Source organism: Schistocerca nitens, chromosome 3 (assembly GCF_023898315.1).
Source record: "Schistocerca nitens isolate TAMUIC-IGC-003100 chromosome 3, iqSchNite1.1, whole genome shotgun sequence".
In the NCBI taxonomy this organism is placed as follows: domain Eukaryota; kingdom Metazoa; phylum Arthropoda; class Insecta; order Orthoptera; family Acrididae; genus Schistocerca; species Schistocerca nitens.
In genome coordinates, this window is record NC_064616.1 from 224,483,806 (window position 1) to 224,508,549 (window position 24,744).

Consider the following 24,744-nt stretch of genomic DNA (forward strand, 5'->3'; position numbering starts at 1 on the left):
AAGTGTCGGAACATCGATGCTATCGACGGCCTCCTGAATGGCTGTTTTCAGCTCAGAAATAGTTTTCTGCATCTACATCTACGTGATTACTCTGCTATTCACAATAAAGTGCCTGGCAGAGGGTTCAATGTACCACCTTCATGCTGTCTCTCTCCCATTCCACTCTCGAACGGCACGCGGTTAAAACGAGCACTTAAATTTTTCCGTGCGAGCCCTGATTTCTCTTATTTTATCGTGATGATCATTTCTCCCTATGTAGGTGGGTGCCAACAGAATGTTTTCGCAATCGGAAGAGAAAACTGGTGATTGAAATTTCGTGAGAAGATCCCGTAGCAACGAAAAACGCCTTTGTTTTAATGATTGCCACTCCAATTCACGTATCATGTCTGTGACACTATCTCCCCTATTTCGCGATAATACAAAACGAGCTGCCCTTCTTTGTACTTTATCGATGTCATCCGTCAGTCCCACCTTATTGCGGATCCCACACCGCACACCAGTACTTCAGAATAGGGTGGACAAGCGTAGTGTAAGCAGTCTCTTTGGTAGACCTGTTGCACCTTCTAAGTGTCCTGCCAGTGAATCGCAGTCTTTGGTTTGCTCTACCCACAATATTATCTATGTGATCGTTCCAATTTAGGTTATATGTAATTGTAATCCCTAAGTATTTAGTTGAATTTACAGCCCTCAAATTTGTGTGACTTATCGTGTAACCGAAATTTTGGGGTTATTTCTGTACACCTTGTCTTCAATATAGTCCCCAAAGTGCTACTCCATGACATCAAACACACTCCTGCTTCGATGGGGTCGAGCTCCGTCTTGAGCATGAACCACATCTTGTCGAAATCAGGGTCACTTTGTATAATTGGGATGCAATCATCTTCCAAAACCTTCACGTACCGTTCGGTAGTCACCCAGCCATCAATGAATATCGCACCGATTATTCCGTGACAGTACACTGCACAGTACGCAGTCGCCCATTGAAGGTGAAGAGACTTCTCGATCGTGAAATACGGATTCTCGGTTCCCTAAATGTGCCAATTTTGCTTATTGATGAACCCATCCAAATGAAAGTGGGCTTCATCGCTAAATCAAACCGTAATGCGCAGACTAATTCCAATCAAGACCCCCCCCTCCCCCGGCCAACCGTGCGGTTTGAACGTCCTAACACAAATTGTTCGGAGTTTATGATGATTTCATTTCATATAGTTCAATAATTGTCACGCTGTAAGAAACTTCCTAGAAACTTGCCTTCACACTGAACGCGTTTTGATGTGTATCAGAATGTGACAAATCAGCGCGCCTCACGTGACATTAGGTAAATTATTCTCGGTTCGTTAACACGTTGTTGGAAATTCGACTACGAAACATGCTTGTTGTGCACATAGTTGGCTCATTGCGCAAAACCTAATAAAATGGTTGGAGTTAAAAATTGCATGACTCGCCTCTCCATGGCACATTTCTTGGCAACGCTGACGATTGACCTGATCGTAGCTGGAAGAAATTTCGTTATAGAAAGAGAATTAAAATCGGCGCACCTAATTTAACTCTTACTCATTTAGTACTTGCAAGGACATTTCACAAGAAGACATACAATGCAGACAGAGACAAACATAGAATGGAAAATATTACGAAACCGTGATACAGGGGCTGGACAAAAGTAGTAAAGTACCAAAAACGCAACACATCGTCATCCCTAATACGGTGTAAGAAACCTACTGGCCATGCGGTTCTAGGCGCTACAGTTTGGAACCGCGTGACCGCTACGGTCGCAGGTTCGAATCCTGCCTCGGGCATGGATGTGTGTGATGTCCTTGGGTTAGTTATGTTTAAGTAGTTGTAAGTTCTAGGGCACTGATGACCTCAGATGTTGAGTCCCATAGTGCTCAGAGCCATTTGAACCATTTTGAAACCTACTGGCAAGAAAAACAGCTTCCAGTTGTCTCGGAATGGATAAATGAAGGTCCTATATTGGTTTCGAGGGAATCTTATACAGTGCTTCCTGCAAAATAATGTCAAATTCAGGTAAGTATAATGGAGGTGAATATCGACCACGGCCGCGCGGGGTAGCCGAGCGGTCTAAAGGCGCCTCGTCACGGACCGCGCGGTTCCCCCCCCGTCGGAGGTTCGAGTCCTCCCTCGGGCATGGGTGTGTGTGTTGTCCTTAGCGTAAGTTAGTTTACATGTACATCCATACTCCGCAAGCCACCTGACGGTGTGTGGCGGAGGGTACCTTGAGTACCTCTATCGGTTCTCCCTTTTATTCCAGTCTCGTATTGTTCGTGGAAACAAGGATTGTCGGTATGCCTCTGTGTGGGCTCTAATCTCTCTGATTTTATCCTCATGGTCTCTTCGCGAGATATACGTAGGAGGGAGCAATATACTGCTTGACTCCTCGGTGAAGGTATGTTCTCGAAACTTCAACAAAAGCCCGTACCGAGCTACTGAGCGTCTCTCTTGCAGAGTCTTCCCGTGTCTATGGCCCTCTGAGTCTCGTGGACGAATAGCGCTAGCTGGGTTTCACACGAGCGTCTTTTTCGAAACCCATGCTGATTCCTACAGAGTAGATTTCTAGTCATCAGAAAAGTCATTATACATTATAGTGTATAAGCTTAGGGCCCGATGACCTCAGCAGTTTGGTCCCATAAGACCTTACCACAAATTTCCAAATATCGACCACGTACCCTTCTATCCAAAGTAGACTTTTAAAGCTCAGTAATACTGAGATTTGGGGTCTGTGGGGTAAACACGACAGTTCATCCTTGTGCTCACAAAACACGTCCAACATTTTACCATGGAATGGACCTGAACAGCCAAAATGGTCACATAATCCTTGGCAGTAATGGTACCTTGGAGAGTAACCATGGGGCACATGGAATACCACGATATGGTTGCCTAAATCACCAACGACCCACCGTCATGTGCCTCTCTTGAGACGTAAACTCGACCGGAAGTTGAAAACAGTGTGAAACAAAACTCGTCCCACCAAATGACGTTCTTCCATTGCTCCATAGGTCAGGCTTTATGACCGAACGAGGTGGCACAGTGGTTAGCACACTGGACTCTCATTCGGGAGGACGACGGTTCAATCCCGCGTCCGGCCATTCTGATTTAGGTTTTCCGTCATTTCCCTAAATCCTTAGAACGGGCACGGACGCCTCCCTTCCCCATCCTTCCTTAATCCGATGAGACCGATGACCTCGCTGTTTGGTCTCCTCCACCAAATCAACCCAACCCAATCAGGCTTTATGCAAATTATCGTGGTCCTCCATATCACCTCTACGAGGGAAATATGTAAATTTCCCAGACTGGCAATGATATGACAGTGATATCGCTGAAGTTTTGCTTTGCGTGTGGTCGTACATACTGTACAATATAATAAGTGTGTATGCACCTGATTTACCGAATAGTTTAGTTACTAATACTTCTCATAAAATTCAGTTCATAAAATTTTTATTTTTTGGGACAGATTACTTAGAAGCGAAATTCACCGGAAGTAGGTGACTGTAACGATTGGGCTCCCTCATCTGCAACAGTTCAAGAAATGGCGGAAATCAAGTGGCCGTACTACTCTTAAAGATAGCTGAAATGTGAGCTGATTATGTGAGAACAGGACCGGATTTCAGCGGAGCAAAAACTTGTCTTGAATCAGGACAACGCAACCGTCCATGTAGGTGCTTTGGCAACGAGAAAACTGAGGGCTTTTCAGCACGAATAATTGGAATATCCATCCTGTTCAGCAGATTTCACACCCTCTGACTTCCATAAATTCCGACAGCTAAAGTAATTTGTGGCTGTAAAACGCTGAGAGTCCAATCAAAAGGCTATGACAGCCGCACATGTATCGGTTATAGAATACCAGGCATGAAAATCTAGTCTGGTGAAACATGTTGGAGGGAGTTAATTGTTCTAAAACGGTATTACTTCGAAAATATCAATGCCTTTCTGACCTAAAAGACTGTTACATGTAGGACTTTTCGCCTTTCCCTCGTATTCAGGCAGAAGTTTACGTACTGGGATGCTACGTGCGTGCGGTACTGTACACCATTGTGTTTCTTTATCTACAGTCGTTGTACTGTAGGGGAAAAATTGAAAAAAAAAACAACAGAAAGAACTAGCTTTCTGTTTACAAGTGAACTCCATGTTTTGTGGAAACGTGCGTAATAAGTAAATGGGGATGATAGGCGTGCGATTTTAATCCCGAACGCCCCCAACGTAGGTATTTTTCACTAGTTCGCAAAACTGCTCAGTGGATGTCATAACCGAGAGCGTTTTCCAAACACCTAGCCTATAGTCAGAAATTGTTACCAGTCTCTGGACAACATTTAACCACCTGTCTATCCCTTTAGAGCTCTTCGTGCATCCAGTTTGTCATTGGCCCTCCATCGCAGCTCCTCAGCTGCAACATAGCGAGTTGGCGCAGGCATTGGATTAGAAGTCGAAAGGAGCAGAATTCACACAACCATGTTGCCATCAGGGCTCGAGTCTAGAATAAGGTATTCGGTGGTTTCCTTAATGGGTCTGTCTCAGATACAAAGTCGGTTCTTTGTGAAAATAAACGGTCCGTTCCTATCCTTATCCTTACTCAATCTGAGCTGATTCTACTTCTATAGTCACGATAAATCCCTAAGTTATACAAAGCTACAAATGTATACATTGCATGTATCTACCAACTTAAGTTACATTCAGTAGTGCAGTAAACGTGAAAGCAACCTTTCTTCCCATGATTCGTCCCTAACTGTAAATACATCGTTTGCTAGTTGGGGTATAATGTTAAACACGTATCGCCTTATTATAATACTCAGTGTAGATGTAAAGACAGGATACTCGTATTCCTGCTGCGACCAAGTTCTCTCTCTCTCTCTCTCTCTCTCTCTCTCTCTCTCTCTCTCTCTCTCTCTCTCTCTCTCTCTCAGCCGAAAGGTAAGAATGTCTGGGACGTAAAATTGTAGAAACCGTGAATTTACGTTGGGAAGTATACAAACACCAAAAAAAGTTTTGCATCACCTCAGTTCCGAGAGTTCCGGAACCTGTACAGAAAATTGGAATAGAGATCAACGATCAACGTAAACATCATAAACATCATTTCCGCTCTTTTTATTACTCATGAAAACCACACATTGCATGTTGTACCACCATACAGCGAGACCTTCAGAGGTGGTGGTCCAGATTGCTGTACACACCGGTATCTCTAATACCCAATAGCTCGTCCTCTTGCATTCATGTATGCCTGTATTCATCGTGGAATACTATTCACACGTTCATAAGGCACTGTTGGTCCAGATTGTCTCACTCCTCAACGACTATTCGGCGTAGATCCCTGAGAGTGGTTGGTGGGTCACGTCGTCCATAAACAGCCCTTTTCAATCTATCCCACTCTAGTTGGGCGATGTCTTTATCCTGAATAAAGTCATTCAGAAGATGTGCACGATGGGGGCGCGAATTTTCGTCCATGAAGACGAATGCCTCGCCAATACGCTGCCGATATGGTTGCACTCTCGGTCGGAGGATGGCATTCACGTATCGTACAGCCGTCACGGCGCCTTCCATTACCATCAGCGGCGTACATCGGGTCCCATAATGCCACCCCAAAACAACAGGGAACCTCCACTTTGTTGCACTCTCTATTCAGTGTGTCTAAGGCGTTCAGTCTGACCGGGTTGCCTCCAAACACGTCTCCGACAAGTGTCTGGTTGAGGGCATATGCGACACTCATCGGTGAAGAGAACGTGATGCCAATCCAGAGCGGTCCATTCGGCATGTTGTTGGGCCCATCTATAACGCAGTGCTGTCGTGGTTGCAAAGATGGACCTCGCCATGGACGTCGGGAATGAAGTTGCGCATCATGCATCCTATTTCGCACTGTTTGAATCGTAACACGACGTCCTGTGGCTGCACGAAAATCATGATTCAACGTGGTGGCGTTGCTGTTAGGGTTTCTCCGAGCCACAATCCGTAGGTATGGGGTCATCCACCGCAGTAGTAGCACTTGGGCGGCCTGAGCGAAGCATGTCATCGACAGTTCCTGTCTCTCTGTATCTCCTCCATATCCGAACAACATCGCATTGGTTCACTCAGAGACGCATGGAAACTTTCCTTGTTGAGAGCCCTTCTTGGCACAAAGTAACAATGTGGACGCGATCGAAGTGCGGTATTGACCGTCTAGGCATGGTTGAATTACACACAACACGAACCGTGTACATCTTTCCTGGTGGAATGACCGGAACTGATCGGCTGTAGGACCCCTTCCGTTAGACAGGCGCTGCTCATGCATGGTTGTTTACATCTTTGGACGGGTTTAGTGACATCTCTGAACAATCAAAGGGACTGTGTCTGTGATAAAATTTCCACAGTCAACATCTATCTTCAGGAGTTCTGGGAACCGGGGTGATGCAAAACTTTTTTTGATGTGTTTAGAACAAAGCGTGGCGGTTATATGTAAGATGCTTTGAAATAAGTTAACGGGAAAGTGTTACTTCATGGAAAGCGAGGGGACAGTGATTTGTTGCTTTAGAAACAGACTTATTGTCTGCATGAAACGTACCACTTGCAAAGTTGTGTTAAGGTTTATTTATTGATTCTGCATGATTCTAAGGCGAACCTCCAAGCTGCCCCAACTGTTGCCCGAACTATTCCAACTCAAAACAAACAGTTTGCCAACCGCTAATCGAGATCGTATCAAATCAGATTTTTATCGCATATCGTGCCTCATTCAGTCAAAGATTGTGACGTAGGTGACTTGTCAATTCTAACACTACATACAAACTTAGATTAAGTTTGTTACTGTGAAACACAAATTTTGTTACTTCTTCAATGGTTCAAATGGCTCTGAGCACTATGGGACTCAACTGCTGTGGTCATAAGTCCCCTAGAACGTAGAACTACTTAAACCTAACTAACCTAAGGACAGCACACAACACCCAGCCATCACGAGGCAGAGAAAATCCCTGACCCCGCCGGGAATCGAACCCGGGAACCCGGGCGTGGGAAGCGAGAACGCTACCGCACGACCACGAGATGCGGGCATTACTTCTTCAAACAGATACTATTTTAGATGCTTATCATCAAGAAATCTTCTACTCTATAGTAGCAGTTACTTTTCAGATATTTTTCTAGACCTCTTTCAGTATTTTTTACATTTTGTGTCACACTTCCCCTTCCAGATTTTGTTTATAAATTTTATGTCCATATAATGTAGAGTTTTTTTCATGTAATTTTAGCCTGTGGGTAGGTGAAATATAACTTGCTCTTCGCTTAGTCTCATGGTGCGAGAGGCACTTACCATCAAAAAGTTGGGGATTTCTCATTGTGAAAATGAGACTCTCATGTATATACATGCTTGGAATGGACATTAGATATAGTTTGTCAAATTCAGGTTTGCAGTGTTGTTTCTTTTTATATTCTACCAAGGCCCGGATGGTCTTTTTTTGTAGTCTAAAAGCGTTGAATAGATTAATTTTCTCAGACTCGCAGAATATTATACTATACCTAATGATTGGAACAAAATATGCGTGATATGCAGTTTTTTACAACTAAATTAGTGATACTATGTAAGACCTCCATGATAAATGTGAGACTGTTCAGTCGACTCAGTACGCTGTCCACGTGATGACTCCACAACATAGTTTATTTATTAGTACGCCAAGCATTTTGACACTTTAAAGTGTCCAAATTTTTGTCTCTGTAGCTTACTTCAGTTATACATTGTGCTGATAGTTTTGTGGTGAAATGAACAGTCTCTGTTTTCTCAAAGTTTAATTTCAACTTATTATTTTTGACCCATGCCTCTACTTCAAGTATGACATATCATTAATATAATACAAAAATAGTGGTGGCCGTAATATTTAACCTTTTCGGACGCCTTTCCAGCCAGAGAAGATTTTTTTGCTATTTTTCTTAACAGGTATTCTTTGTGTCCTGGTTGCCAAGTACGATGACATCCATCTAAGAGATTTTCCTTGAAAACTATAGCATGCCAGTTTTTGGAGAAACAGGTTATGGTTTACAATTTCGAAAGCTTTGACGTCACGAAAGTCGCGTAATACATTATATCACGAAGACATCTGCTAACTTGTGACCAATTCATTTATTGCGTGGGTTGTTCTGCAGCCTTTCCTGAAACTATTCTGACTGCGTAAAATATTGCTGTGAAATGAATTGTAATTTTCCATCCCATCACATGCAGCCCTTTCAAATATTTTTGAGAAAATTGATGACATTGAGGTAGACCTATAGTTTTTCCCCTTGTTTGCCCTTTTTATGGATTGGGCGTAGTTTAGTGTGTTTTAATCGATCTGGAAAACTCACAAATATTTAGGGTGAAAGGAATGAAAAGCGAGTGGGATGAGAAACAGATAGGAAGGAAATAATGACTTCATCTCCATCTACATCCATACTCCGCAAGTCACCTGACGGTGTGTGGCTGAGGATACCTTGAGTTGAGTACCTCTATCGGTTCTCCCTTCTATTCCAGTCTCGTATTCTTCGTGGAAAGAAAGATTATCGGTATGCCTTTCGGTGGGCTCTAATCTCTCTGATTTTATCCTCGTGGTCTCTTCGCGAGATATACGTAGGAGGGAGCAATATACTGCTTGACTCCTCTGTGAAGGTATGTTCTCGAAACTTCAACAAAAGCCCGTACCGAGCTACTGAGCGTGTCTCTTGCAGAGTCTTCCACTGGAGTCTACCTATCATCTCCGTAACGCTTCCGCGATTACTAAATGATCCTCTAACGAAGCGCGGTGCTTTCCGTTGGATCTTCTCTATCTCTTCTATCAACCCTATCTGGCACGGATCCCACACGGGTGAGCAGTACTCAAGCAGTGGGCGAACAAGTGTACTGTAACCTACTTCCTTTGTTTTCGGACTGCATTTCCTTAGGATTCTTCCAATGAATGTCAGTCTGGCATCTGCTTTACCGACGATCAACTTTATATGATCATTCCATTTTAAATCACTCCTAATGCCTACTCCCAGATAATTTATCGAATTAACTGCTTCCAGATGCTGACCTGCTATATTGTTGCTAAATGATAAGGGATCTTTCTTTCTATGTATTCGCAGCACATTACACTTGTCTACATTGAGATTCAATTGCCATTCCCTGCGCCATACGTCAATTCACTGCAGATGAACCTGCATTTCAGTACAAAATGGCTCTGAGCACTATGGGACTTAACTGCTGAGGTCATCAGTCCCCTAGAACTTAGAACTACTTAAACCTAACTAATCTAAGGACGCCACACACATCCATGCCCGAGGCAGGATTCGAACCTGCGACCGTAGCGGGCGCGCGGTTCCAGACTGAAGCGCCTAGAACCGCTCGGCCACCCCGGATTTCAGTACAATTTTCCATTGTTACAACCTCTCGATATACCACAGCATCATCCGCAAAAAGCCTCAGTGAACTTCCAATGTTACACAGAAGGTCATTTATGTATATTGTGAATAGCAACGGTCCTACGACACTCCCCTGCGGCACACCTGAAATCACTCTTACTTCGGAAAACTTCTCTCCATTGAGAATGACATGCTGCGTTCTGTTATCTAGGAACTCTTCATTCCAATCACACAATTGGTCTGATAGTCCATATGCTCTTACTTTGTTCATTAAACGACTGTGGAGAACTGTATCGAACGCCTAACGCCTTGCAGAAGTCAAGAAACACGGCATCTACCTGTGAACCCGTGTCTATGGCCCTCTGAGTCTCGTGGACGAATAGCGCGAGCAGGGTTTCACACGATCGTCTTTTTCGAAACGCATGCTGATTCCTACAGAGTAAATTTCTAGTCTCCAGAAAAGTCATTATACTCGAACATAATACGTGTTCCAAAATTCGACAACTGATCGACGTTAGAGATATAGGTCTGTCTATAGTTCTTTACATCTGTTCGACGTCCCTTCTGGAAAACGGGAATGACCTGTGCCCTTCCACCGGCACAGGGGATTGCAACAGTGCAACGGCGAGAGCTGAAAAATCTTTGCTTGACCAGGGCTCGAACACGGCTGCTCCATGTCTTAGAACGGTTGCCTTAATCGTATCAGCCATCCGGACACTCTTTACGTCCTCTCCAACTTCCCAGCATCCCGATGGCCGCAATGCAACGACCCTCCCTCCCTTATTAACTCGCTACTCATAATTTTGTGATCCTCGCAGGCGTTCAGACATTGGTTGTGAATCCGCACTTAAACTTTTACATCAACTAGCCGTAGTGTGGTGTGTTATGTCGGACATGTCCGATAAATAGATTTGGGAAACATCCCTCATCTAAAGACTTGTTGATTATGAGGGAGAGTGGATGTGCAGTACTGTGATAAACTGTTTTTATTGTTCTGGTGGGCTTCCATATTTTAAAATTAACTAGAGACAATCGTCGAGACGAGCATTTCATGGGAAAAAAGTTTAGCTTTTTCTTTGTGCTTCACGTAACAGGCTTTGCAAGATGTTAAAAACTTCCGTTTCACGTAGCGACTCCCGTTTCACCATGGCTTCCGTCGGTATGCCTCCTTATTCTCGGTATTGGTCTTCTGTGTCCCCTCGGTAGGGTCCACATATGACAAGCAATCCACCTTCCACGATCAAGAAAATTTGTTTTTATTTTGGCGCTTGACGTTCTTCTTTTCTCTACAAACAGCGGTAGCCTAAAAAGCTTAACGTCCCGTCGATCACGAGGTCATTTGAAGCGGAGCACAAGCTGGGGCTGGTAATGGATGGAGAAGAAATTCGGCCATGACATTTTCTGAGAAACCACGTTCACATTCGCCTCAGATGATATATAGTAAAACCACTTAAACATCAGATCTGTATGGTTGAAAGGGTATTTGAACACAGCTACTCCCGCGAGTGAATTCATTGTCTTAACCGCTGCGATCTGTGTTATTACACATAAGACTGCGATTTTCAGGAACCTCGAACCTTTCTTTCCGACACTGTGGTTTTAATGACGCTGTAGAAGGAGATTATATTGTAGTAGTTGATACCCAACATTATCTCTGTTCATAAACTAAAACGTTTATTAGGTGTAACACCTGTTGTATTTTAACCTTAAGTTTTAACTGATGCCCCCATCTTTTCTGAGAATTAATGCAAACAACAAATTGGTACAGTCAGCCACAAGGTACTTCACAGCTTCACGGAATACAATACTATGAAAAGGGAAGTAATTGCTATTGAGAGTCTTAATTGAAGTTTTTATTCGCGAATTCATTCATGAAAACGTTATAGTCATGATTACGGAAAAACTACTTGTCTAAGAGAGAAGTGTAAGAATTCAAATAATTATGCAAAATTCATTGTGCAGTTGCTCCGACATACAAACGTAGCAGTCGTACGTTAAGTACCGTACTGAGAGACTACTGACAGTGTGTGTGAAAGCGTTCCGGACGTTCACTGGGAATGACCTAGACTAGTATAAATTCAACACGATAGAAGTTCGAAAGAGTGATACACATTTTTGCAACTACCAAAGACTGTGCAGTGGATGCCGCGTAAGATGTACTGCTCCTTCTTTTGGAGTAGGCATAACAGTGTCTTCTGTGTGTTTGCACTGAATCCTGCATAGCTTGTAGTACTAAATGTTTCGGAAATAGGGCCTCGCCTCTTTTCTATTGGTGCTTGTGTGCCATAACGTGATTTTCAAGTCACTGGGCTGTGTAGCGCCGTTATTAGTGTCACATTAACCTTACCTTGTTTTAGCTGAGTTGCACAGCTTTTTTAAGGTCGAAGTACATCGTGGCACATCGATGCTAAAGGTCTACTTCCTTGCTGCCCGGCGCTGTCTTATTCGACGTGCCGATCGGTATGCTATTTGAAACTCGTTTCACAAATACCTCACTTATACGGGTATTTATGAGTTAGATGTGATTCTCCGAATCATTGCTGTTAACATCTTCGTTCGCCAAAGTAGAATAGAATGTTGGTAGAAACATTTCGTTCTATTGATTGTCACCGATTAATTGAGATTAATTACTTCCATGAATTACGTAATTAAAGAGTCAGGTCAACAAATGAGAATTTTAGTTCAGTACCTATCGTTGGGTAAAACTAATATAGGTTATGCAAATATTGTTAAAAGTCAAGGGAAACATATGAGCTTATTTTGTTCACATTCTCATGTTCACAACAAAAGTAGGTTACGTCAGCGTAAGACGAAATATCTGCCGAAAGCTCAACGACATTGGAACTACTAAAACAGAAGAATCTAATATTATTCGCTGATAAGCACAGTCTTCAACGTTAATCGGTGTGACAGAGAACAAATGAATAAAGAAACGCGTTAATCTCGCACAGTTCATAGTATATCAGGTCGGTGTCGTTATTTTGTTGTCTCTCCGTTGCACGCAGGACGAATGAAATCCACAGGACGTCAACGATACGAGCGCTCAGCCAAGGAACATAGAACGCTCAGCCTTGAAAGCCGAATGAAAGCGGAGTTAGCCGAACACGTAATAAGGCAGAGCCGACAGGGAACATCGTCGCAACTGGTTTGTGCCAGTTGGAAGCTGATTTTAGCTGCTGGCGCACGGTTCTGCACGCACTCCTACTGCAGTCGTTGCCAGTGTCGGTTCGTTGTTGTATATGTATCCGAACAGCGTCGCACTCTCTGGATTCCAGGGAAGTCTGGAGATAAGAACAGCTTGTAAAGTTGTGCGTTCAACATTGAAGTGATTCATTCGTGGCTGCAGCCGTGGCAACATCGAATGAGCGTCGGCGCTCGTTCACACTGTTCGCAGATTCATTGTAGAAGTTGCTTCAGAGTTTTAAAGCTGCGACCCTACGTTAAGATTTGGGAATGGTTGTTCCAGTCCCAGAACATTACAGCAGTGTCGGAGCTGGAGCCGAAAAGGGCAGCGTATTTGTTCGCCAGGATCACTTCATTAGCTGACGAGCAATTAATCCGTCCGGCAACAAAAAGAAGAGGGCCCTGTGCGGGAGGAGAGGCTGCCCGAAATCTACTGTTGTGGATATTGGACGGACTCTGCCTTAATTCGTTGGCATCATCAGCTGCCAGCTTAATATCTCCCAAGAACGCTTTGTTTACCTCCGGTGTAATACAAGGGGGCAGGCGTTACAGGTTTGCTGCAGGACTGACATAAAATCAGCTACTGTGCGTCGCAACAAAGTGGTTAAAATTTGTCGGGTTCAAAACCGAATCCTGGCCAAGAAGATTTGTGCTACTTCACTGAGCAGCTGTGGAGTGAATTGGTTCTGTACGGTGAGAGGTTAAGAGTCAATGGTTTACAATTTGTGTTGGATCTGGAAAATCCATGCACCAATAAGCAATTGTGAGATTAGAGTTGTTGATGTTTAAGTTTCATTCTTCGTGATGATAGTAAAATCTTGTTTACTCAACTCACTCTTGCTTTATGTCCTTCAGGACATTTAATTGAGACTTACACCTGAATTTAATGAGTCTACCTTTTAATAACTCATTGCTTGATAGTACAAATGTAAAGTATTTGTAACAGTAAAGAAAGAAAGAAAAGATCATAATGCTCCTCTTAGTTCATACAGTTACACTGGCACATGAGGACTATGTTGTGAGTGCACGTTTTTATCATTCAATGTCTTGTATACCTCATGAACGTCGTATACACCTGGCATTGCTTGGCAAACGTGTGACAGTAACACTTAGAAGATCGCAAGGGGAGCACAGAGTTAAGCGGCTGATAAACTGTCGTAAACACACGGCACGAGACAGACCGTCAGTAAGACGAACTCTTCGAGCACTAGCACTGTAAGTTACAGGTTAATAGCAATTACCCTAGTATAAGAACCATTCTGTACTGTAGACCATATGCATATCTTGTTTCAGTGGTAATGTCTGATAGCAGAAATATGTGAACTTAGCTAACACTTCAGGCTACTGTTTATGTAATGTATTCTTTGGTTATTCTGTCAACGAATATTATGAAACCATTTAATTTAAATTTGGAAGCAAAGTTTCCCACACATCTAGAAATTATTTTGTACTAACGGATATGTCATCCATTATTACTTAGGTGGTATTTTATATTGTATCTATGTAGGAATTCCAAGGGAATTCATACATTATAGAAGTGGTAAGCAGTCAGTAGATACATACAACTATGAAACCCTTCCAAGAATATTGTTGAAAGAAAAAAAAGTTTTTTTTTTTTGTTTGCAAGCATACAGTACTGATACTAATAATGAGTAAAAGAAAAAAATGGCTATTTACCATTATTTTGAAGTGTTATGGAATATGTCATCTGACTAGAGCGTATGTTGGTCCCCATTTCTGTCATCTGACTCCAGTTCATGTGATCTGACTTTTGAGAGCTTATAGTTTGACAGTGATGTAAGTTGTTGGAAGGGACATGATAGAAAACAGAGTGGGCAATGTATAGTTGCTTCAATGACATGTAAGGAATGATGCCAGGGATACGAGTTTGATGTTTCAATAGATGAAGAACATGTTGGTAAATACCCCTCTTTATTATGGCGCTGATTGAGGTATGGGTCTAGTTATTATTCTAGAGATACTTTCACCCAAGAGATACACTGATTTGTATCATATGACTGTGTAAAGTGGTAGAGTTTCATTGTAATATAGTTTGAATCTGTTGCAAAAGGCTGAGTGATACGTATGTATTCGTTACGATAGGTATCATTCATGTGGTGATAGTGTTTTTTCCTCTATTGTTTCTGTTCATTGTTTGTAAACAGTCTAGAGATAGAGGTCAGTCTGTTTCACTACTATGTGTATTATGTTAACTTTTGTTCTTAATGTAATCATTTCTCTTCCAGTGGTAATTCTGGACATACTGTTGGTACGTCAAATGGTAGTAATGTGCCCTCAACTTCAGTCGCTGCAAAAGAAGAAAGGAGTTCACAACCACTAAACACAATTCCTCCTGTTCCAGTGATAAACACAGTACTTCCAGATCAAGTAGCCATACCTACAGATGTTCCAGTAAGTAATGGCACACCCATTAAGTTAACTGCTTTTTTTTCTGTGTTAATTATCAGTCCATGTCCTTTTTTTACCCTCATAGTATCCATTTGTTGGATACATTTTTTGGTGTAAAAGCAAGTTTCTGCTGAGGTGCAAAATCAAGAATCTGTTTACAGTTGTAGGTAGTTGTTTGCAGGGTAGGGATGTCCACCAGGCTTCATATTAAATCGCAGAATGTGACTGGACTTTCAGAATTGTTCTTGATCAACTGAAAAGCCATATTTTAATGTATTTATACTCAGTTCATAATCGTTACCCAATGTAATTCAGATTACAAGAAATATATTTAAAGTTAGTCCAATTTTATCCAGTGTTTTCCTGTTTACAGAAGAAAACTTTTATCGACTAGAAACATGCTCATGTGTTTCACTTAAATGGATGTCCACTCTTTCAAGAGTATGAAATTTGACAATTTGTCAGCAATGTGTAGCACTGCTACTTTACCTGAAAAATTCCTTTACATGTAGTATATGTAAAATTGTTTTATTTGGTATATAGGACTCGGTTAATGTGTGTGAGAATTAATTACTGCTCTTTAATTAGAAGAGTTACTGAGTAGCAGACAGGCTCATAGAAAAGTCTGAAAATTGCTTACGACTGCACAAGGTCCTTCAATACTAGTGCTTTTATTTTTGCTTTCTTCTGACATTTCGGATTGTTGCTACAGTGTCTGGAAACTACAAGTAATTTAGTTTTTAAAATTCCATGAATAATTGTTGGTTACTTATCTGTTTATATTGTCAAGTCGCACATAAATTATCAGTTGCTCTATAGTCAGAAAAGAAAGCAGTGCATGTCATCCATGCAGTGTTTTTAAAAAATTTACTGTAGTCCCATAGAATTGAGTATAAATACATTAAAGTATGGGTGAAAATGCCAAGCTCCCAACAAAAGCTCATTAAAATTGTGACTTAATGCGTTTGGATAATGAAAAATTTGACATTTGGAAAATGCAAACATGACAGAGACTCTAGCAAGTAGAGAAAGAAATACTATTGTAAATTGAAATGTCTGAGTTGTCTAAACATTTATTTGGCAATGAAATAATTCAGAACATATTTCTTAGAGCTTCTCAGATGTTTCTGGAAGTAAATATGCTGTTCAGAAGCATGTAAATGTACATGGCAAAGCAAAATATGTAACAAGTGTAGCACCATGCTGTGTTGTGTTTTGGGGGAAAACAGTTTAAGCTGTTAGAATTTTCAGAAAAAGTCAAAAGTGGAAAGCCAAGTGTAACTTATTGCAGTCTGTGTTATCTTCATTTACAAATGGGAATACACAATAATAAGTAATGAAGACACACTAAGTGTGTTAGGCTAGATACAGTGCCAGTACTGTCCGTTGACACACAGAAAAGTGAAAACATGACAGTTTCTAGCAAATGGAGAAAGAAATACAATTGGGAATTGAGAGGTCTGTGCCACAATATTTAAAATTGACATTTGTGAATAATAATTGTTCAAAACTTGGTGTTAAGCAGTTTAAGTTTGATTTATATTTGTTTTTACAGGTGTATCAGGAACCTTTGGCAAGTGAGGCCACTGCACAACAAGCAGCTCAGTGGCTTCAGGCAAACCGGTTTGGATCTTACCTGCATACATTTGCTAATTTTTCTGGAGCAGATATTTTACGCCTATCAAGAAATGACCTGATACAAATTTGTGGTGTACCTGATGGCATTAGATTGTTCAATGCTCTTCATTCAAAGTAAGTCTGTGAAATGTTTTATTCATTCTAGTTGTAAGACTGATATCCTTTTTGTGTTATTTTATACTTGATGACTGTGTGCCTTAAAGTATTGAATTCTGGGATGAAGAGGAATGCTGCCACCGGTTCAAATCCAACCAACAGATTAATAACGTGGGTCATTGAACTGGCCAGTTTGTGGTTTTCAAGCAGTTTACCACATCGCACTATGTGAACATCATGCTGATACCCACATCTGACCTCTGACACACACCAAGCAAATATTTAGGACACTTTATCACATTTGCACTTAGAATGTACTCTATCTGCAGACAGAAGGTGTACACTGTTTCCATCCTGGGGGGGGGGGGGGGGGGGGAGGGGCAGGGGTGAATAGGAGACTGGTGACCTTATATGTTTATTCTCAAGGATACCCATAATCAGGTGCAGCAACTTTTTGTGGTGCTTAGATATAACATATTTGCGAAGTCCAGGGGAAGTCGCATCATGTACTGGAATGCCCAGTGGGCAAGGCAAAGTCACTAGAACGGCGCCCAGTGGGATGCAACAAAAGCATGTTTCAAACGCTATGTTCAAGGTCACATAGACTCCTAGTGGTTCTATGAGCACCCCAGAGTGCCCCTGAAAGCTACAACACCAAGAAGAATCGCTTCTTGGCTTTTGGCAAGATCAATATGTAGTATTTTTTTGGTTAAAGGTAATAAATAAATCACTTTACACATTCAAGATCATTTAATTTCTATAACACCTGCAGTCTTAATCTCTCAATTGTTATTGCCTACTTTGGCCCAAATAAACAAATACTCGTCAGAATTTGGGAGCTTCTGTCTTCTAGTTGAAAGAGAATACTGCTTGTCTAGAACCAATCTACCATACGGAATCTTAGCCAGTAGTCCTGTACTCTCTGTTATACTCAAAGTGGTTAAAAAAATAATGTTGGCATAATAGTTGTGCAAATGCTTCTTACCAAAACATACTAGGAAAGAATGTGCTTTTCATATTCAGAGAAAGTTCATGCCAACCAGACACTGTGTTTACTGACAACCATAAAAATCTATGTCAAGAACTGTTAAGTGATGCAGACATAAGAAATCAGAAGTTGGGGGGGGGGGGGGAGGGAGGGGAGGGGAGAGAGATCCTCTGTAGCAAGGAACAGTGAAATGTGTGATGCACCAATGAATATCACCATTTTACCACATCTGACTAACAGGTGTTTCAGGGAGTGCACAACATTAATTGCTGGTTTTCACGTCAGCACAGGTATGAAAAAACTATGTAGCTATGCAAAGGTTAGTTACAGGTGACATAAGACACACACGGGGTATATTATAAAAATAGAAATAAGTATCCCTGAGTGGAGAATAGCCCATCAGTGCCAAGGTAAAGAACAGCTGGGGGATGTGGTGTTGACAAGAGACAGAGTGCACACTGGTGATACCACAAAATATTCGTCTCTGTCTGTGAAGAATTTATCATGTAACTGCTTTCTAATCTTCATAGCACTCAAACTCATCTGGCTTTAATTCCACTTATAACTTCTGCCTATAAAAATAGTTAGCCAGTCATGTTGTGCATTTACTTATGATCCACACAACCTTTTTTTTATATGTAAGCTTGTGTAATTCACTTGAAGCAAATTGCAGAACTGTTATTTATATTGGAATAGTTTGTAAAGTTCTGTGCATTGTAATATGATAGTATTATTTGTGCTAATGTGTGAACTACCAGTGCTAATTTATGTGATTGATTGATATAGGATTCTGGGCTTTTATTTCAATTTATATATCATAGAAAAAATTTTTCTGAACTAATGGTAGTTCCAGCAATTGCTGTAAGTTGTTGTTACATTTAATAGGTATATATTGTTTGGTAAAAGGGACAGTTCATGCCCAGAAATATTAATCAATGTTCTAAAGAAATTTATCCGGCCTGGGTGGCCCGTCTGTTCTAGGCACTACAGTCTGGAACTGCGCGACCGCTACGGTCGCTGGTTTGAATCCTGCCTCGGGCATGGATGTGTGTGATGTCCTTAGGTTAGTTAGGTGTAAAAAAGTTCTAAGGGACTGATGACCTCAGAAGTTAAGTCCCATAGTGCTCAGAGCCATCTAGACAAATTTAGGAGTAGATGTTGACTCAATTTGATTTTTCTGGAGGGTTTCTACATAATCTGTACCAGCATTTGTAACAGTCATTTAGTTCATAAGTATCAAGTGTTGCTTAAGCCATAGACTGCTGACCTCGCTGTTTGGTCTTCTCCCCCCAAACAACTCAACCTGCTTCAGACACACAGTTCAACTATTGTGTAGGTCAGTATTTTCCATTAAATAGGATTTTGAAAGGCAAATAAGTGTGTTTGTCTACTGTCTGTGCCCTGTGTGTGGCATTTCAGATTTATCATAGGCAGGGCAGAATAATTTTTAGTTCTTGCTAACCATTTTTGTCTGAGATTTCTTTCATACAATGTTAGTGTCATACTAACTTTCACAGTACCACATGCATTAACATTTTTGTCAGTAGATTCATCAAGAATAATTCTAATTTGCTACAACATAGTGTCACCTGAAGTAGTAGACTGTGCAACTTGGCTTTCAACAATGTGGTTCAGATGGCAAGGTGTAATATAAATTTTTTCTGTGACTGGTGTAGGAACTATAAACAATCCACCAGTAATGTAGGATTATCAGTTTTTTAAATTAAATTTGTCTCACATAATTAGTGCAGAAATAGCACTCTTCGCTGGCTTACCTTGGGGTAGCACTCAGTTTCTATGTCTGGACGACTTTCCTGGCATAGTGATCGTAAGGTTAGCTATATTAGTTGATTAATCAAAATGTCTTTGGGGAGTGGGAAATACCACCACCACCTATTTGTGAACTGCATGATAGTAATAATGTCATGTCAGTCATGGTTTGAAGCTTAGGTAGGTGCTGGAAAATAACAAGAGCCATGCTGTCTGGGATACCCGGGTTGAGTTGTTATATCCCATAGATGAAATACAGTTATTTCATTTACCTTTGACTTGTGATTTTAAATTGGCAGACTAATTTTTGAAATATTGTCCAGTCAGTCAGATGACAATTAGAAATTATAACAAAATAGGAGTAGGATACTTATTGTTTCTTTCATAGGATGGAACTCTTTGTGTGCTTTCTTATTACTTTTTATTTTAGTTTACATATGATCAAAGTAACTGAACAGCATAAATTATGTAGCTAATTGAGAGAAAATGGGATAATTGGAGGGAGGGAGAGGGTGGTAGTGTGGTAGACTCTCAAGAGGTAGATTAAAACACAGGATTTGGTGACTTTGAATAGCAAGGTATTCATTTCAGTTAAAGGTTGCATTTGTGTTATAAAATTACTGGGTTCATGTTCACGAAAATGCTCAGGCCACCACATCTATTTTTTGAGCCGAACATGAAGCACTTAAAGGGTATTCTGCTCCACAATAGACATTAAATGATATGTATAACATAGTAGTGACGCCTACATTGAAAACTCACTTCACTCATTGTTACAATGATGAGCTGAGCCTGCTAGTGAGATACACCACTGATTGTGTACTTTTTGGACTATCCACCCTGGTAACACCAACCTGATGTGGTTCATTTGATTCATTTCTGTGAACAGACCCAGCATCAAAAGCCTCAGTGTGACTATACATTACACCTGATTTTTAACTTGTCTGAGCCGCATACTTTAAAACTTCTGAAATTTACAATTACTTCAGATGACTGCATAAAATGTGAGCAAGTCTTAGGTAATTGATACCCTGTTCATGTTTTTTTTTCTGCAAGTATGCCAAACAGTACTTCCACCACTCAGTCACAGTAATCTGACCACCAAAGTAAGACATATCTGAAGTACAATCTGCTGGATGAGCTGGAAGTGAGACACTCAAATACTGACAGGTCACTGTAGTCATGCTGCTCCATTGGTTCCCACAGCCGCTGACAGTTGTACGTCAGGGTATTCATACAGCTAACATAATGTTTGGGGTACTACACAGACGTTAGATTTAATCAAGATTCAGGAATTTAGATGTCATGAAAGTACCTTCAGAGTCATGATTGTGCTCTACCAATTGTTACAGATGCCTGGTGCTGTTTCATGTGTTATCTTGCGGAAAGAACCCACTGTATTGAGTGGAAAGACACTCACTTTGTAAGGGTTGGTGAACTCCTAGAATGGAGTCATGGCCAAACCAGTAAAAAATACACTATACATATATTAGTTTTCCTAAAGAATGCCTCAGGAACATTCTCATAATGTAGTATTGTCTGCCCCACCTCATGTTTCTGCAGCAGTAGTTGCAGAATGTTTGTTATGACATTTATTTGCAGGCATGTGAATACCAACCTGTTCTGACAATGTGATTTATCAGGCAAGGCTACCAATCACCAACAACAGTCATTCCATTTCTGTATAATTGGGGAAATATATCTTCTTTTGTGGATACAATAATGTTAGCAAGAGTGCAGACATCATTTGTCTGCTTACGAGCATCATACATAAGATGATATGAGGGTAATCCCAAAAGTAAGGTCTTCTATTTTTTTATAAGTACGTAGACCTGTTTATTTCTACAGTGGTTTACATCAGTTTACAGCTTGAACATTTAGCTATTTTTTGATATAATCACCATTTCTGTCGATGCATTTTTGTAGATGCTGTGGCAATTTTTGTGTGCCCGTGTCATACCAGCTCGCCGCTATGCTGTTTAGAAACTTATGAACTCTTCTTTCACCTTGCCGTTGGAGCTGAATTGCTGGGGCCACAATGAACACTGACAGGTACTGTGAGAATCTTTAAAAACTGAAACGGGCAATTCTGAACCGTAGGAGGAGGAGGAATGTTGAACAACGGCATACACATTCTCCATGACAACGCTCGCCCACACATTGCTCGGCAAACCGTTGCTCTCCTGCAACAGTTTCAGTGGAACATAATCACACACCCATCCTATAGTCCTGACTTGGCACCCAGTGACTATCACCTGTTCCCCAGGTTAAAAGAACATTTGGCCGGAAAGCGATTCAGCTCCGATGACGAGGTGAAAGAAGAGGTTCATAACTTTCTGAACAGCATGACGGCGAGCTAGTATGACATGGGCATACAAAAACTTTCACAGCGGCTACAAAAATGCATCGACAGAAATGGTGATTATGTCGAAAAATAGCTAAATGTTCAAGCTGTAAACCGATGTAAGCCATTGTGGAAATAAACAGGTGTATGTACTTACAAAAAAATAGGAGACCTTTCTTTTGGGATTACCCTCGTATACTGAGCTAATTTTCAAATGGGACTGGCTATGCCTTGGTTTATTTGGATAGTGAACTGTTTTCCTATGGCATGTTGGTTAACTTTAAACACCTTTCAGTCATATGAAATAGGGTATATTGCTACTCACTACATACAGGAGGCATTTAGCAGCAAACACATATTGTTCATAAATGTGTGTCTTCGGTTCAGTGCATCCTTTGTGATGAATAGCAATCTATCCTGTTTCATATAACTGTTATTCCATCCCAGATTTACAATTCTCAGTGGGATTCATGTTCATCATGGCAGTTATTAAGAATTCTGTCATCAGTCCACTAACAATAAACTTTGAGTCATCCTTCCATTGTCCATTTGAGTAAAAGGCATACAGGCAGACAATTGCTCCCCTTACATCACACATCACATTCAGGAATAGTTAAAATGTGACAGGATAATGTTTATTAAGGGTTATGCACACAGTGCTCTTTTGTGGAGTATGGAGTAAGTGTTAACATGTCATTGTTCATATTGGAGACAGTCAGTGGGAGGATAATATCAGATGGCAAAGACCATGACATTAACCAAGTGTTATCGAAAGACCAGAAAACAAGTACTCAATTGTTACACCAAAATACTTAATGGTTTAATCTGAAATGTGATGCCTTGGTTATAGTGACAGAATGATTGGAAGGTCACCAGTAGATTTGCTGCAAGTGGTGGGGATGACGTGAAAATCAGTCTGGCTGCTCCTTTTCTGAGATGTGATTGATGTAGAAGTTGACAGTATGAAGTTCTACATTTGTGAACTCTCAAGTTTAAAGGACTATCCAAAAGCTTTATTAGCTAATTTTCTACATATTTAGCCAGAATTCACAGGGTTTTTTCCCGCCATAAGTGTGATTCACTTTCGTTCTGACTGCTAGTACATACAGGTTATCATCATCTTAGAAACAAAGCAGTTTTTTCCAAGATCAGAACAAAATCATCTCATTGGTAAGTCCTTGGTTGCTCAAAATTAGCTTTTACTCTGACAACTTAATTCCCATGATCACTTTTTGGCAGATATTACCAACATGTGGTTCTTGTTAAATGTGTTGATGGTCTCATGTAATGTCTTACTTTGTATTTTGGTGGTAAGAAATATGCTTAAAAGGTGTGATGTGAAATGTCCACCTCACGTGTGTGTGTGTGTGTGTGTGTGTGTGTGTGTGTGTGTGTGTGTGTGTGTGTGTGTGAGAGAGAGAGAGAGAGAGAGAGAGAGAGAGAGAGAGATCCCCTCTCCAACCCCTGTACAAACAGTGCCCTATAGTACAATGAATGGATAAATATCACGATATATGTAAGGCCATGTCAAGAAACTATAACCTGTGGTAAAATGTGTGAATGTTTCCCTTAAAATTACTGAGCTTTGACATTTGGAAATTTGTATTGTAGTATCCTTTAGCAAGTGAAGTTCAAAGAATGTTGGGTGTAGAACAGCAGCTGTACTTGCTCTTTTTCCCTTTTAAGGGAGTAGCAGTTACTTTGCTTTCAACGATTGCTCAACACCTTCTCCTAATATGGATCTTACTGGCAGATTAAAACTGCGTGCCGGACTGAGACTCAAACGTGAGACCTTTGCCTTTCACAGGCAAGTGCTCTACCAACGGAGCTACAAAGCAAGACTCACAACCTGTCCTCTCAGCTTTACTGCTGCCAGTACCTTGCCTCCTACCTTCCAAACTTTGCAGAAGCTCTGCTGCAAAACTTGCAAGACTAGTGCTCATGGAAGAAAGGATCCGTTCTTGGTCTGGCACACAGTTTTACTCTGCCAGGAAGTTTCATACCATAGCACACTGCAGAAGAGTAAAAATTTCATTTGCCTAATATGTTCAACATGTTAACTGTTGCATTTTTTTGGGCATGTAGTGGTTGGATTTTGGAAACCTTGACGCTACCAGTTTTCTTCAAAATAAAACTAAACTCCTTGTGTTAGATATAGTTTCTCACATCATCTGGTTCATTTTTGAAAGCTTTGTTTTTTGTGTTGCATCATGTAATGGGTAAAACTGGTTCTTTAACTACTATTCTTTTTTCAGATCCATTGCACCCTGCCTGACAGTGTATCTCTGTGTGGGCCAGAACACAGTTTATCATGCTTTGTATCTTGATAATTTTTCGTGTGGTGAGATGGCCCAGAAATTAGCAACTATGCTTGGAGTATCTGGTGATCAGATTCATGACTTGTATATGCAGGGTCCTAATGGTATTCATATCCAGATGACAGATGAAGTTATCCGAAATCTGAAAGATGAAGCCCTTTTCAATATTGAAATATTGCATGGTGAGTATTTTATTCACACAAACAGTTTTGTGTAGTACCATAAAATGTAGCTCATTCCAAGAATTAATTTCTATGATGTAAAACCACACTCAAAATAATACAACATAATATCAAAGTGAAATTCTGACAACTGGTATAAAAATCACAATTTGCTAAGTATTTTAACAGATCATAATTAGATTTGTCATGCCAAATGATATCTTATAATACAATATGATAGTTTGTAGTCAGACATTTTAGTGTACTTAACATGGAGGAACTGAGAAGACATGTACGGAGTTCAAGAACAAACAGTAATGTCACTGATTTTCGAACTATATATGTAGGAATCACATTTTTCATGTGGGGGAAATAACAGCAGCAAAAAACTGCAGAAAAATGCAAGACACTCCATGGATGATATATTTTGCAGAAATAGGTTGAAAAACACATCAGTGTTACATGACACAATTGATAATCAGTCACAGCTGTAAAACA

The 24,744-nt window shown here is 40.8% G+C and overlaps 1 protein-coding gene across 4 annotated transcripts in view; it reads left to right on the forward strand.

Annotated features, from left to right (window-relative positions):
• LOC126248185 (transcription factor CP2) overlaps window positions 1-24,744 on the forward strand; it is a 916,521-nt gene that overhangs the window by 888,918 nt on the left and 2,859 nt on the right. For all 4 annotated transcript variants that reach the window (XM_049948961.1, XM_049948963.1, XM_049948962.1 and 1 more), the window contains 3 exons: window positions 14,769-14,934; window positions 16,487-16,683; window positions 24,023-24,267. In XM_049948961.1, coding sequence (XP_049804918.1) covers window positions 14,769-14,934; window positions 16,487-16,683; window positions 24,023-24,267 — 608 coding nt within the window. The remainder of the gene's footprint in view (window positions 1-14,768; window positions 14,935-16,486; window positions 16,684-24,022; window positions 24,268-24,744) is intronic.